A 14,957-nucleotide genomic window follows, 5' to 3' on the forward strand; every position below is an offset into this window, starting at 1 on the left:
AAGAAGAAACCAGCTTGAATAGTTGATTGAATTGCTTTATTTTACTTCGCTTTTGTGCCACTGTTTGGCTAATTTGCGAAGATGGGGATGACCGATGATGTGATGAAATTGATGAATGGATTCTCACAAACATCCATGCCCACGCCGGGATTCGAACCCGGGACCCCTGGCGTCGTAGCGCGATGTGCTAACCACCCAGGCACGGAGGTCGGCCCATCTTGAAAAGTGACAGAACCTATATTATCAGAAAAAAAAGCACTGTGTATATATACAATGTATATATATATCAGGGGCGTATATTCTAGGCTAGCTAGGCTATCTGCGAAGCCTGAAGTCTAGAGAATAAAATACAGGAGGAAAATCGATCAGAAATTGTAAATAATCTTATTCATATCAGCGAGATGATGGTGCTGATTCTGGAGTTGGCAACCTGATTTCTTATGAGTTGGCAACCTGATTTCCTCTGAGTTGGCAACCTGATTTCCTATGAGTTGGCAACCTGATTACTTATGAGTTGGCAATCTGATTTGCTATGAGTTGGCAACCTGATTTCCTATGAGTTGGCAACCTGATTTCCTATGAGTTGGCAACCTGATTACTTATAAGTTGGCAACCTGATTTCCTATGAGTTGGCAACCTGATTTCCTATGAGTTGGCAACCTGATTTCCTATGAGTTGGCAACCTGATTACTTATGAGTTGGCAACCTGATTTTCTATGAGTTGGCAACCTGATTTCCTATGAGTTGGCAACCTGATTACTTATGAGTTGGCAAACTGATTTTCTATGAGTTGGTAACCTGATTTTCTATGAGTTGGCAACCTGATTTTCTGTGAGGTGGCAACCTGATTACTTATGAGTTGGCAACCTGATTTCCTATGAGTTGGCAACCTGATTTTCTATGAGTTGGCAACCTGATTTCCTATGAGTTGGCAACCTGATTACTTATGAGTTGGCAATCTGATTTTCTATGAGTTGGCAACCTGATTACTTATAAGTTGCCAACCTGATTACTTATGAGTTGGCAACCTGATTTCCTCTGAGTTGGCAACCTGATTTTCTATGAGTTGGCAACCTGATTACTTATGAGTTGGCAACCTGATTTCCTCTGAGTTGGCAACCTGATTTCCTATGAGTTGGCAACCTGATTACTTATGAGTTGGCAATCTGAATTTCTATGAGTTGGCAACCTGATTTCTTATGAGTTGGCAACCTGATTTCTTAGGAGTTGGTAAACTTATTTCTATTCATAGCCTAGGACCACGTGACATAGTGAGATAGCCCAGATCTTGGACTCAGTATAGCCACTGATACATGCATACATACTATATATATATATATATATATATATATATATATATATATATACATACGGTGTATATATATAGCTAGACGTCGCTCAGTGGTAACTCCACCATCGACCATCCAAAGGGCGATATCTTATGTTCATGGGCGGTTGACGGTCTCCTCCAAGCCCTTCGGAATACATCATCTCGCATTTAACCCTTCCCTCGCGGCGCTGTCAAGCTTCTGCTCTTTGATCCATAATTCATCCGGACGACGGAGCGACGGCGCTAAGTGCCGTCCCATGCTCCGTTCCTCCGTCGCTGCATGCAGATTTCCCAAGAGCTGGGCGCGTCTCCACTCCCGGACACTCGCATCCGACAGATTTCCCCCGGGGGCTTTTTCCCCTGCACCCCCGGCGCGGATGCGAATGTCCAACACCCTCCCTGTTTTCAGGACAGGGAGATTTACACGCACGGTGCATGGAGGGAGGCATCTGAGACGCTGATGCCGTCTTTCGAAATCGTAACTGGCGGGCTTTTCCTACAGTAAAAGCCTGCCAGAATCACTGTCTCCAAAAACCGCAAGGTGGTCTGGACCGGTACCCAGGAGGTTGCGGGTTCAAAACCTTCGTTTTCCTGCAGGATTTTTGTTTAAGGTGCAGTTCGACCGATTGTATTCGATTGCTCTTAATTAGAATTTTCTATTGCTTAGTGTAATTATTTTTGGTGAAACTGGAAACTTTTCTAATTCATTTTACCAAACGTTAAAATGAAGGCTCAGGGAAAAAAAACAGGCAAGTCAACGTACGTGAAACACAATAAAATGAAATTTTAATTGGAAAGCGTTACTGGACATGTAAATGAAAAGGTACAAAAACCACATGCTTTGAAGAATGAAAGTGTCAAATGTATGAAACGAAAGAAATCATGTTGTAAAGTATAGTACAGCATCCACATGGCAGGAAATAAAACCACAATTTTGGTTACGACAGAAAATTGATTTACCTATTTTTTCCCCTGACCCTTCAAATGAGTGTGTCTCATTTCAAGAGTTGTAAATATTAATTATTTTTTTAATGCTTGTTTCACAATTGTTGTTTCAAAAATGTCACATTATTGACTGGATTCATTGTGTAACTGTTTCTTTTTTACTTTTGCTAAATTGACTACATTGTTGTAACTGTAACATTGATAAAGTAAGACTAAATGCCTGATGAAGGGAGCGTGTGTTCTCCCAATATGTCATAAAAAAATGTTTCTTGTGCTTGCAAGAATCTGAAACTACAAGAGAAATGATACTACTAAATTTGTTGATTTGATTTAATTTTTGTTATTTAGCGTCGCTTTTCGGCCACTTATGGGTAATCGCGACGATGAGGATGAGTGATGATGACTAAGAACACTCGCAAAGATCAATGATGCCCAGGCTGCGATTCTAACCGTTTCCACAGAGGTCGGTTGCACTTGCTTTCCGTCGTAAAAGCATCCCAATGCTGTTTCGACCTGCAGAGACACGTAGATCCTCTCGCTCCACTTGTAACCTCATTTTTCAACAGCGCCACGACAGGGGGCGCTAACGACATCGGAGAATCGTACGTGTTTCATTTGTTTTCCCTCCTGTCGAATCCGTCGATGCGTTTGCCAGACTCCTCCAAAACCTCTCACCTTTCCGCTTTGCAGTGACGCAGTTGCGGTTAACCTGCTCGGAACATCTTCCCCCGGCGGAGAGGGGTTACTTACCCCGTCCCGTAAGAATTGATGACTCTCGGCGGGTAATGAATTGCCCCCTGTATTGCCAATTTCGCGACGCTTCCACCCTCCGTGCTTTTAGCGGCGGAGGACAAGGGGGGAGAGGGGGGTGACTGATGAAGATTGATCTATTGGCTCGTGGAGTGATTTACGGGTGAACTGACAATGGACCGAAAGGGAGAAGATTTTTTTTCACTTGAAAATCCCGCCCGATGGGTTTCCGTAAATTGCGAATTGTCATCTTTACAGTGGCCATCCCGTCTGCAAGCTGTGAAATTGGCCGGAATAGCAATAAATATGCCCTTCACAAAAGATGTTCATTTGTTTCAATTTTGTTGAAATGTGCAGAACAGGATCGGTACGAGATTTTTTTTTAAAAATCCCAACGTTCAGAGATTTGTAATCAAGGGGTCCTGCATTCGATACCCGGTAGAGGCACATTGCACGATAAAGTATGAGAAAATATCTATGTTTATTTTCTAATATCTGAAACACAACCTGTTTTATATCCATTATAAGATCCAGTTTTGGACAAGATCTAGCTCTGAATTGGATACACAGAATTGGGTGAGTTTTAGATATCCAGTTATGGATATCCCATGAACGTCCAATGGATATGGATCCCACTTTAAATTGTCTGTACATAAAGTGGACTTTATGTTAAGAGCGATGGAAATATAACGTTCACCAAACGCCCAACGGCAAAAGAAACAGTAGGCTAGTTGTACAGTCAGCGGCAATACAACTGGGACACCTATATCCTGAATTACTCGCTTCCTTGCAAGGCGTTGTGTGTGTGTGTTGCCTAACTGTACGGCGATGGTAGAAGTTGCCATTGAAAATTTGCTATTAACATCCACTTATCCTGTAGAGTTAGGCAACACACATATCTCCTTCCAGGGAAGCGAGTATTTCATGAGTCCCATGTTTATTGATGGTGACTGTACATCAGCATTTTCATTCGGTGTGTTTCCCACACTTTGATGATAATGAATTGAAGTAAAATATCAGTAAGTAGAAGCCAACGCCTGCTTCGAATCAACCGAATTCCATTCCTTTAAACAACACAGGCTGTGAAACAAGAAATAATGAAAATAGCTATAGGCAACTTGCCTACTGCTGTATTATCTTTGCCGTTGGCTGTACAAGGCTTATTATGCATCTGACCAGACCTTCGTGACTTTATTTTGTTCCCAGAATATGCAAAAATGTAAATTTTCCGTCTGCCGATAGAGTACTGATATAGAACATGCAGTTAGTGTAGTGTACCCTGTACAGAATTGACACAATTTGTGTTTTTTTTTAAAAGAGATAAAACAGTTTTTTGTTTTAAACATGTTTTAAATATTTTAAACAGTGTTTTAATCTAGCACAAAAACATGTTTAAACAAATAAAGCGTTTAAAACATAATGCCAAGAAAACTTATTTCACAAGAACAATGGCGGCGATCGGGGGGGCGTGGGGTCAGTTCCCCCCTACTTTTTGCCACTTTAGTCTGTTCTATGCTAAACCTTATTTACCAATGGAAAGTAAACTGTCCTTGCCCCCCTCTATTTTGGAGTCCAATCGCCGCCACTGCTCAAGAATAATTGTTGATAGAGAATCTGTTAATCATCCAAGGAAAGATCCTTGTTTCTAAATCTTTGAACTACTCGACTGTACTACACTTGCGTGCAAAGAAATAGACCCACCTCTCACTTTTGACATAAAATGTCAACTGTTTGGAGGCACATAAAATGTTTATCCAAATGGAAGCGTCTAATACTACTTATATGTAGATAAAGTTCAGTAATAAATACGTATGATGTTAATAAATTTAATAACATTTTATGTCAAAAGTGTGAGGTGGGCAGTGATGTGCGTCTGCGCGTAAACAACGATAGTCTACATTCTACACGTAGACTATTTTATACACATAAATAACTTAATCTATGTAAACAACATGGCGAAAGGTGATAACTTAGCAAAGTGCGCCGTGGAATTAAAAGAAAATTATACTGCGTATCAGTTGCTGATGTGTGAAGAGAACTTTCCATGCTCTTTCTTCCAAATTCGAACAATTTCTCACCTAGGAAGAAACCTAATATAGGAAATATTCTAGTGTTTTATGGGGAAAAGACCACTCTTGCCTCACGACTGCCATCTGTTGTTGTTTTTTGCATACTATTTATCTTCTTCCATAGGTGATGATAGAAGAGAAGAGAAATTTTGTTGTAAATAGGATTCTTTTCATTTCGTTAGGAACCAATATAGTTGAAAATGTCACTTTCCTTTCATGAAACCCTTGAAAATTAATTTTAATGCACTTTAGATTGTCTACGTAGTCTGCGTAAACTACAACCCTATGTAATCTACGTGTAGACAACGCATGTAGACGTAAACTTATAGTCTACGGCACATCACTGCAGGTGGGTTTATTTCTTTGCACGCAGGTCTAGTTCGCCCTTCGATGCCAGTGTAAATGCTTTGGTTTGTGTGCACGTGTTTTAAACGTGTAGCAGAAGTTCGTCCACAATTCTACATCTAAGGAGGGGGGAGGTGTAATGTCCTTTGTAGATGCTCTAAGGGTAAATTTGGCGCCTTAGTAACCATAAATTAGACCTTTGTGAAGATTTAGTGGGCGGTGTTGAGGGCGTGTGCCATAACCGTATTTCATGTTATCGAGTTTCTTCTCAAACTGTAAAATAAATAAATAAATATTTCACCACATGGAAGAGCTGAACCAGCTGGACTAAAACGTTGTATCTAAGTCAGTGGTAATCAAACTGTGGTACGCGTACCCCCAGGGGTACATGAACGACTTGAAGGGGGTACGCGATCAGCTCGGAAGAGAAACGTCGAGAATAGCTACACGACAACATTTTTGCTGCAGGTGTGTACAGCAGACTTCATAGCTTTAACACTCAACAGGAAAATAAGGCTGTTTTTGTCACTGACACCCTTCGTTTCACATGTTTTTGATATAAAATACTCGTTCCAAATCTCTGCCCATTTCATTCTTAAACTCAAAAACCCATAAACATTTGTTAAAGTGCAAGAACGTGACGAGCACGACTGGGAACTGTACCGAAATAGATTAAATTTGGAGCCGAATCTCCGTTTGAAAATTACAAGTGCACAACCAGACATCAAGAAACTGTCAGGTTATGCAGGCACATCCTTCTTACTACAAACTCTGAGGATTTACAACAAAACCCTAAAAGTGTTCTTGTTTTTGTTCTTAATTTTTTCAATAACTCTGCAAAAATATATGAAGATTAAAGGTTTTTTATATATTTCGTAGCATACATGTTTCACACTGTAATTTTTGTAACTAAGCATCAAGATTTTAAACGTAGGAACACCCAATAAAATAATAAACATAGGATTCTAATGTTTATTTGTTTACAATCTTTCCACATGCAGCTCGAATGCGATTTTGCTCTCTTGTAGATACAGGCCTCCAACATATCAAAAATTCTCCAACAAAAGCCACTATTAGGAGAAAGCCTATGGGATGGGGTACAGTAGAAGTTTAGTTACGACTAGGGAGCGGAAGTTCATGAAATGTCATCTTTTTTCTGACATCTCTGACACGATGCTCATTAAATATACACAATATTACACTTCGTCTAGAACCCAAAAAAGGTGATTTTAAAGTACATTTTTTTGCATTTTTTGCCAATTTTCAGGTTTTAGGTCATTCTCCCCGATTTTTGGCATTTTCCCGTCATTTTTCGCAATATTCGGTGTATTGTTTCGTCATATTTTGTCACTTCTTTCATTTTGGTAATATTCTTGAATCTTTTCACCAAGGTCATCATAGGCCTATATGAGTGATCACAAAGTCCCATTACCCCCTATGTATTACATAGATGTTAATGAATTGTTGTTTCTTATTCTTGCAGGATCTATATTTAAACCATCACGCCAGCAATGTTGAGGAGAATTTCCCATCGTACATGGCGGAGAATCATACTCTGTTCTGAAAACGATGGTGTACACACAGACACTCTGGACTAAATCATAACGAATAGTCACACTACCTCCAAGTTGTTCTCTGCCATGATCTCACATTAATACAATGCGACCATCTATGACGATGCGGACACGCGATAGGGGATAATGGGACTTTGTGATCACTCTGTACATATCTCGCAGGATTGCAATTTACGAGCAAAAGAAATGCTGAACTGGTGACAGTCTGTGTCAGGGGAAACGACTTTTCATTAACTTGTTTTATAAATTTATTCGGTTGTTTCCATTGCAAATCCTCGTTGCATATTTTAATTGCATGTGTATGTGGTATCATTTCGTGCCTTTTTTTTAAAGCAACATTGCATTTTGTTTAATTTCCTATTCATTTCAATTTTTAACCTGAAACTAACAAATTTAATGGTCATTTTTTGCATTTTTACGTCATTTTTTCCCATTTGTTAGGACATTCTATAGGTCATATACCTATATTTTTTAGGTCATCAACTTCCGCTCCCTAGTAACGACTAAAGGGTCCAATGAGAACCGCTGATCTACGTGATACGAACATTATCGAACAAAATACAGATGCAACCTGTGGTTCAGCACGTGTTTCAAGTTTATGCCGTTGGCGGCAGCACTTGGTTGAATGTTGGAACATGAACTTGTGCTGCTCTCTAGGCAACCGTTGAGGAACCATCTATATTTTTCCATAGCCCGCTACAATGATTTTTCTTTCCTTTCTGGCCCACAATCATCTTCACCGATACGATGTTTGAAGAAATTGTAATAATTAAAAGTTGTTCAAAATATTAATATTAGGGTGTAAGTAATTCACTCTAATTATATGCATTAATTTACCAAGAATTATGCTTGAAAATATTCGAGAATTACATCAGAATATTAAATTACATGCTGTGTTGTCACAAAATTAAGTTTTTTCACACAAATCTGGTGGAAAATGAAAAGGAACTTTGAATTTTGCATAATTTCAAGGATAATTAGAGTACCAACGTTTTGGGCAACATTTTTGCGGATTCCGCAAAAGACTAAAATGCCAAGAAAATGTCGGCCGGTATCGGCTCAGGACTTGATCTAATTTGTTTCTTTATTCTTAACGCAGATGATGCTACAGGACAGTGCTGTGTTTGAGATGTTAACGTTGGCGCAAGAGCTTGGAGTGGAGGAGTTGAGGATCAGCTGTGAAGAGCACGTCACTTCGACTCTCTCTACCCTGAACGCATGCACGTTTCTTTCCGCAGCTATGGAAATGCAAGAAAGAACAGCAGGTATGTTTCGGTTATCTTCATCTGCAAACCCACTTTTCCCGTCACATTCTGTCTGTAAGCGATTTGTTGTCCAAGTTGTTACATTTTTTTTTACATGACTTGATCTCTTTCATATGTTCACTGCTGATTAAACATTATGCATACTGGAGTTTGTACTCCAATTAAAAATTAGCCAGCAGACCTACATGAAAACGAGTTACATCAACATTTAGTTTATTCAGTTCTACTTTAATCTATGGCAACCATTTTTTGGTTCAAGTATGCCTTCGATTGATTATCGTCGTGAGAACTAACCAATTTCGGTTTTTTTTTTGTGTTTTTCAAACGATCGTACTCTTTGAAATTCTGTAAATAAAAATTGTGTGGACAAATCGTGATGAAATTTAAATACGATGCAGGTAGAAAGATTTTGAAAACAATTATTAATTTTCAGATTTCTTTTAAACGGCCAAAAAAGTTTTTATGTGATGAAACAAATTTTTCTTAGTATTGGATAGTCCTACAAACACGATCTTGGTCTTGTTTTGAAGGTGAAGGTCTTTAGAACTTTTCAAAACCCATCACCACTCTAAATTCACATTGCGAAACCGATTTTATACAGATTAAAATCAAAGGTAGTATCGATGTGCGTTGAAACAGTGGAATATGTGTTTTCCTTCCCAACGTAAAAAGTACAATGAACTAAAATAAATGTTATCACATTTTTCCAAGGGCAAGTGCCTCCCTTGCCACCGCTGGATACGCCCATGGACTTGTCCTCTTTACACCAGAGAACATACCTACATGGAACCAACATCGTGTCCATGAATAGTTTCGGGGTACGAGAAGAGATCCAATTATTTATTTATTTACGATTTTTCTGCTCGCTGCTATGTCAAGGCATTCACGATAGTAAGGAATATTTCATTTGCTATTTACATATAAGTGAAATTGAACGTCCCTCGGAATGAAGTTATCTTCTAAACATATTTATCCGTTGCATTTCAATGACGGACAATTTGCAAGAATGTAAATGCGGTAGCGGAAACCAGCAAGTTGTCTGTGTAGGATTACCACGTGTTTAAAAGTAAGTGACGCTACGCGCCAAGTACCGGCAAGGCAAATTTCTATTTTGACCTTTTGTTGCTAACAAGGGAGCACAATGTCTTACAAGGGGCCTCAGAAAGTGCAAAAGGTGATGGTTCAACCCATCAACCTCATCTTTAGATATTTACAGAACAGATCACGGGTGCAAGTTTGGCTGTACGAATGTGTCAACTTACGTATCGAAGGGCACATTGTTGGATTCGACGAATACATGAACTTGGTTTTGGACGATGCCGAAGAGTACCACATCAAGACGAAGAACAGGAAGACTTTGGGACGTATCATGTTGAAAGGAGACAACATCACTTTGATCCAGAATGTAAATCCGCAAGCTATGATGACGACCTAAAGTGAACATATATGCGGCTACCTGCAGTGTGTTGTGTCATGGCCGCCCGCAAACTATTCTCCCAAGTTCGCTACAAGTTTCACTAGGACAAGATGATTCCTCTGTGTTTCGAAAGTTAATATTTTCATAATATATTTAAAGTGATATTTTGTTCCGTGTGTGATTGTAGAAGTGTATACTGGAGAGTGAAATTTTCATATCTTGATTTTATCTCTTACGGATAAGTATGAGAAGATACGTATGGATGTTTTGTTAGTGCAAGACACTGTGTGTTTTGAAAGGCATTTCTGAGAAAATAGAATGAAAATCCGGGCATTGGACAGTACAAGAATTTTGTGCTCATGATCATATTCGCTCTATATGAAAAGTATTGGCTCTTCTTTCATTGTCTTTTCACTTCATTTTAGTGGATGCGTTTTGAAGTGCTTTGTTTTACATGTCTGTAAAAAAATATGGGAAACAAGAAATATTATATGAATGCTCATATGAAGCATTGTTTTGTAACAAATAAAAGTTCACCACAGTAAATTCAGTAATTTTACTGTTTCTGAAAACATAGAACTTTCCTGGGGTGATAATGTATACAGCAGTGATCGATAGTTGCAAAAAAAAAAAAAAAGTTTATTACGAATAATAATAATAAAGACTCGTCTGATATACGTAAGCCCCCCCTTGAATTTTTGGGAATTTTACATTTTTAAGCCCGTATCAAAAATTTTTACAGCATGTAAACATGCTTTTCATCCTATATTTTGAAATTTTACATTATTTGAATTTCAGACGTAAAATTTGTTTTTTTCACATTGTATCACCATCACTGTTTGTATGACACTTTAAGGCATAAATCAAGTAGAAGAAACAAATATTTACTATTCCCCGAACATCTGTAACTTCTTCGTTTAGTCATTGTTAACATTTGTATTTACCTATCTGCTTCACGGAACATTGTTTAAGGTGTATTCACCTTTTTTTTGATGAAAGTAATTATAATTTTTCACATTGCGAGTACTTTTTTGTTGTAGTTTTTGCTTGCGGAAAACACAGTATGGTGCGTACACCTTCATGCCTCATCGCACGTTGTGCTTGTGTTTTGTCGATTTTCATCCACTATGCAGTGTTTCAACTTTCGTAACCGAAAAAAATACTAAGTTCAATTTTTTTTAAAACTTTTTTCTCATTGTTTTACCAACAAAATTTTTATTATGCTTGCCTAACCTAACCTTGCCGGAAATGGTTTGTGGAGTTATGCGTCAATGGTTTGTGGGGCTTCCGGTATGAATTTCACTAATCATCCACGACACATCATGTTTGTATTTTTGGTTGGAAACACAGAAGGTTGCAACACTGCATCCCAATGAACATCAACAAAACACAAGCACAACGCGTGATGATCTACCAAGGTATACGTGCCAAAGGCTATTGTCCGTCGGAGAATTAATTTTCAACAAAAAACATGAATTTCTACTATGATACATTCCCACATCACAGAAAACACCTTCCAGATGTTAGACAATGCTACAGGAACTTATTACCGTAAGTAGTTTCTTCTGTAAAAAGAGGAAATCTGTTCTGGGAATAGTAAATTAGTACCAAAAAAACATATCAGAGTGACTATCTTCACCAGGTGGTGAATCTGGCTTTTGAGCTGTTTTCACCAGATTTTAAACTCTGCATGTGTACGATCTAACACATGGATGTGTGCATTTATTTCTTTGCGGGTGACAAGTACTTTTGGTACTAGTTAGATATAGCAGAAGCACATTTAACTCTTTTATTTTGAAATAAAATTAATTTCTACTTACCTCATATGCATAGCGGAACATTTTTCAACTTGGGATTTTTTTCAATGAAAAAAGCGTTATTTTTAACATTATAAGTATTTATTGGTCGTTGCTAATTGGCGGCCAAATTTTGACTCACGTTGTCTATTGTCAGCTGATATGCAGTGTTTCCAAACTTATGAACCGATAAATGCCGCACAAACCATCCACAAAAGGTTTTTAAGCAAAAATGATCCACAAACCATTCACGGAAGGTTAGGTTCAGTTAGGTTAGGCAAACAGAAAATTAAATTGAAAAAAAAAAATCCCACTCACACGTCATGTAAAACTGCCGTGTGGTTGCTACACTGACAGGGGGTTACATAATCGAACGCATGGAACATTTGATTCATGTAGTCGACAGTAATGGTGGCACGAGCTATCATGCAACGGAGATGCATGAATGTCGAAAAATACATTATTTACAGGCCGAAAACTTTCACAATTCGAAAAAGTACTTTTCCCAGCTTCAGAAAGTCCACAAGAAGTAAGTACTTTCTCGTCTTTTCTCCTGTAAATTTCAAGAAATGTGTTTCCGCTGTATGTAATCATTACCATACTTTTTTGTTCTGCACACCATTAAGTTGGAAAATACTGTAGGGTGTTCCGATATGTACTGGTGTTGCCAATGTCACATGACGAAACCATGAAGGGGTATTATGTTCCATAAAGCTTTTGTTGTCAGGTTAGAGAAGTCAGATTTAGAGCTGTTAGCAGTAAAATAAGTTCTGTACGTAAATACTTCCCAACACCTGATCATGTAATTTCTCGTCTTCAGCACTTTCTGCTATTCTCACTACCTGCTGACAGTAATTTAAATTAACTTCTTAGCAGTAACTTCAACAACACTGCCATTGAATATAATATAATATGATAGAAAATGTTATGGTATGATTCAGGCTGGTGAAAATAGTCACAGCCAAAGCAGTCGATGCAACTGATGTCACTGCCAAAAGAGGAATAAATGTAGGGTTTTGTATTGCAATTGTTATTTGTGAATAGTAACGGCTAGAAAGAAGAATGTTAGATGCAGTAGTTTTCTGAAGAAAATATAAGACATGTGGAGAAGGTTGGGGGGAGGGGGTTAAAATATAAGATTGTGTTTCAAGAAAAGAAATTATTCTCCATCAGGGTGGCTTTTCTAAAGAAGCCTCGACTGGTAACACTATGAATAACTATGCAATACATTTTAATACAGTGGTTTCCATGAGTATTACCTTGCAAATTGTCCATCACTATTTTCATTAATTTTTCTTTTGCATACTATGTGTTTTTAAGCGATGGATTTTTATGCATGCTGGTGCAGAAGTTGTCAACATCTTGTTTTGTGTTTTTGGCCCAAGTTCCTTTTGTTTTATTGCGATCTCATCATGCTACGAATGCAATTTTTACATGGTTCGATTTCGATGTACGTCTGTTAACACATACTGCGGAGTGTTAGCGATCGCTTAATATTTTGTTCAATATATGCTTTCATGGTTAGGTTAGGCAGGTAAGGTTTCATTCTCTTAGCATTAAAATAAAGTCCCTAAATGCATTCCACTAAGGTTCCGATTTACTTCTACATTCATTCCAACTAGTCTATGATACTTAGTCGATTGCCAACGAAAACATTGTCTATGGAAAGTGCGCATGCTTGCGTAAGGTAATTTTTAAGTTTGTTTTTTCAACATACCTTTAACATTACTTTAAGAAAGGTTTAAATTTCGTGTGACAATGATTTCCAAAATTCTACTTTGGTTAGTTTCTCTGCTAGGAGAATTTGAAAAAGATAAAAATCGTAAAACGATAGAACCTTTAGTTTTCTTTCAATTCTTGAAGCTTGGGTCAAATAAAGCACACAAACATGGTGATGGACATTTTGCATGGTAATACTCATGGATCCCACTGTACATGTTCTGCTCTACCATATCTCAGCAGATTTTAAAATTTTGCTAGCAACAGTGTAATAATTTATAATGGCATGTTTATTACTCTGATTTAATGGTACAGAAGAGAGAAACACAGACTCTTCTCCAGGGGTTCCCAAACTTTTTTTGTTTCATTGCGTCCAAGTTAGAATGTAGGCCTATTTAACTTCCAATGCTCAGTGTGGTTAGTTTGCTTGCCTTAAGTTAAATTATATATATACACATACTTAATTTCAAATTCAGAAACATTTTGTGTAAGAAGTACTAAATAAGCACATATTTGGAACAATCGTATCATTTCAGTGAAAATATGGAAACATTTTGCGGTGCACACTTTGAGAACCACTGTGAATATATATTTTTTAATTTTTAGTACTGCATTTAAAAATGTGGGCGTCAGGTGAAAATGTTGAGGCATCCTGTGTTATTCTACCCCTGGTTATTGGTCATTCTTGTAACATTTTTTTGAGTAGGGTTGTTTTTCCTCTAGTTAGGTATTATTTGCACTATAAGGGTATGAATTTTCTGAAAATAGAATGTTGTTCTAATCAGTCAGTACATTTCCTTTATTGCATGGAAAGTCACATTTAACTTGGTACCAATTTCTAGCCAACAGTCAATTACTGTTCATTTTATTAGCTTTGGTGCGACTTAAGATGACCAGACCCCTGTCCGATTTTCTTCACATTTGACATACTTACTAATTGAGGCCTACTAATGACGAATCTGAAGTTAAAATTTGCCGGAATCTTCTAGAAATTGCAAAATATTTGTGAACCAATGACGCTAGCCCCACGAACCATTGACGTGTGGTTAGGTTATGCAAACATAGTTAAAATTTGGTGTCGTGGTAGTATCAGGATCTAGAAATTGCAAAATAATTGCGAGCCATTGGCGCCAGCCCCATGAACCATTGCCGTGTGGTTAGGTTAGGCAAACATAGTTAAAATTTGGTGTCGTGGTAGTATCAGGAATATATATATTTCCTTGTGAAACAAAAAATTCGTGAAAATCTGCTGTTTCCATTCCAAAAACTAACGCCTTATTTTCGCTTATTTTAAAATTTCTAGACTTTCCGACAACTTTTAACTTCAGATTCGTGATTAGGAGGCCTTAGTGAATATGCCAAATATGAAGAAAATCGGAGAGGGGTCCGGTCATCTTAAGTCGTTCCTTAGCTTTACATATAAAGTTGATAATCTACAATTTGGTTAAGTGTGATTCTACTGTCTGATTAAAAATTACAGATACTATACTTCGGACTCCCAATTAAAAATTCTGCATAAATCTGTGCTAAACCAATTTTTTTTTTTTCAAGTATGCCTTCTATTTTTAATCATCATGAGAACTAAAAAGATACGGCTTTTTTCGAGTTTTGCAACAATCACTATTTTTGAAATTTTATGAATATGAAACGGGTGGTCTGATCTTGATGAAATTTTAGTTTGGTTCAGGCAAAAAGTTTTAAACACAATTCTTAATTTTTAAAATTTTTCAAAGAATTGCTCTTATTA

At 37.6% G+C, this 14,957-nt stretch overlaps 2 protein-coding genes across 4 annotated transcripts in view; both read left to right on the forward strand.

Moving 5' to 3' along the window:
- Window positions 1-14,957, forward strand: part of LOC146005011 (serine-enriched protein) — a 197,245-nt gene that overhangs the window by 127,833 nt on the left and 54,455 nt on the right. For all 3 annotated transcript variants that reach the window (XM_083144130.1, XM_083144132.1, XM_083144131.1), the window contains exon 4: window positions 8,113-8,278. In XM_083144130.1, the coding sequence (XP_083000256.1) occupies window positions 8,113-8,278 (166 nt within the window). The remainder of the gene's footprint in view (window positions 1-8,112; window positions 8,279-14,957) is intronic.
- SmE (Small ribonucleoprotein particle protein SmE) lies at window positions 9,326-10,259 on the forward strand. Its single transcript, XM_083144133.1, has one exon. It carries the CDS (start codon window positions 9,420-9,422, stop codon window positions 9,711-9,713), a length of 294 nt encoding a protein of 97 aa, XP_083000259.1. The 5' UTR covers window positions 9,326-9,419; the 3' UTR covers window positions 9,714-10,259.

Source organism: Lepisma saccharinum, chromosome 22, assembly GCF_977018435.1.
Source record: "Lepisma saccharinum chromosome 22, izLepSacc3.1, whole genome shotgun sequence".
Classification (NCBI taxonomy): domain Eukaryota; kingdom Metazoa; phylum Arthropoda; class Insecta; order Zygentoma; family Lepismatidae; genus Lepisma; species Lepisma saccharinum.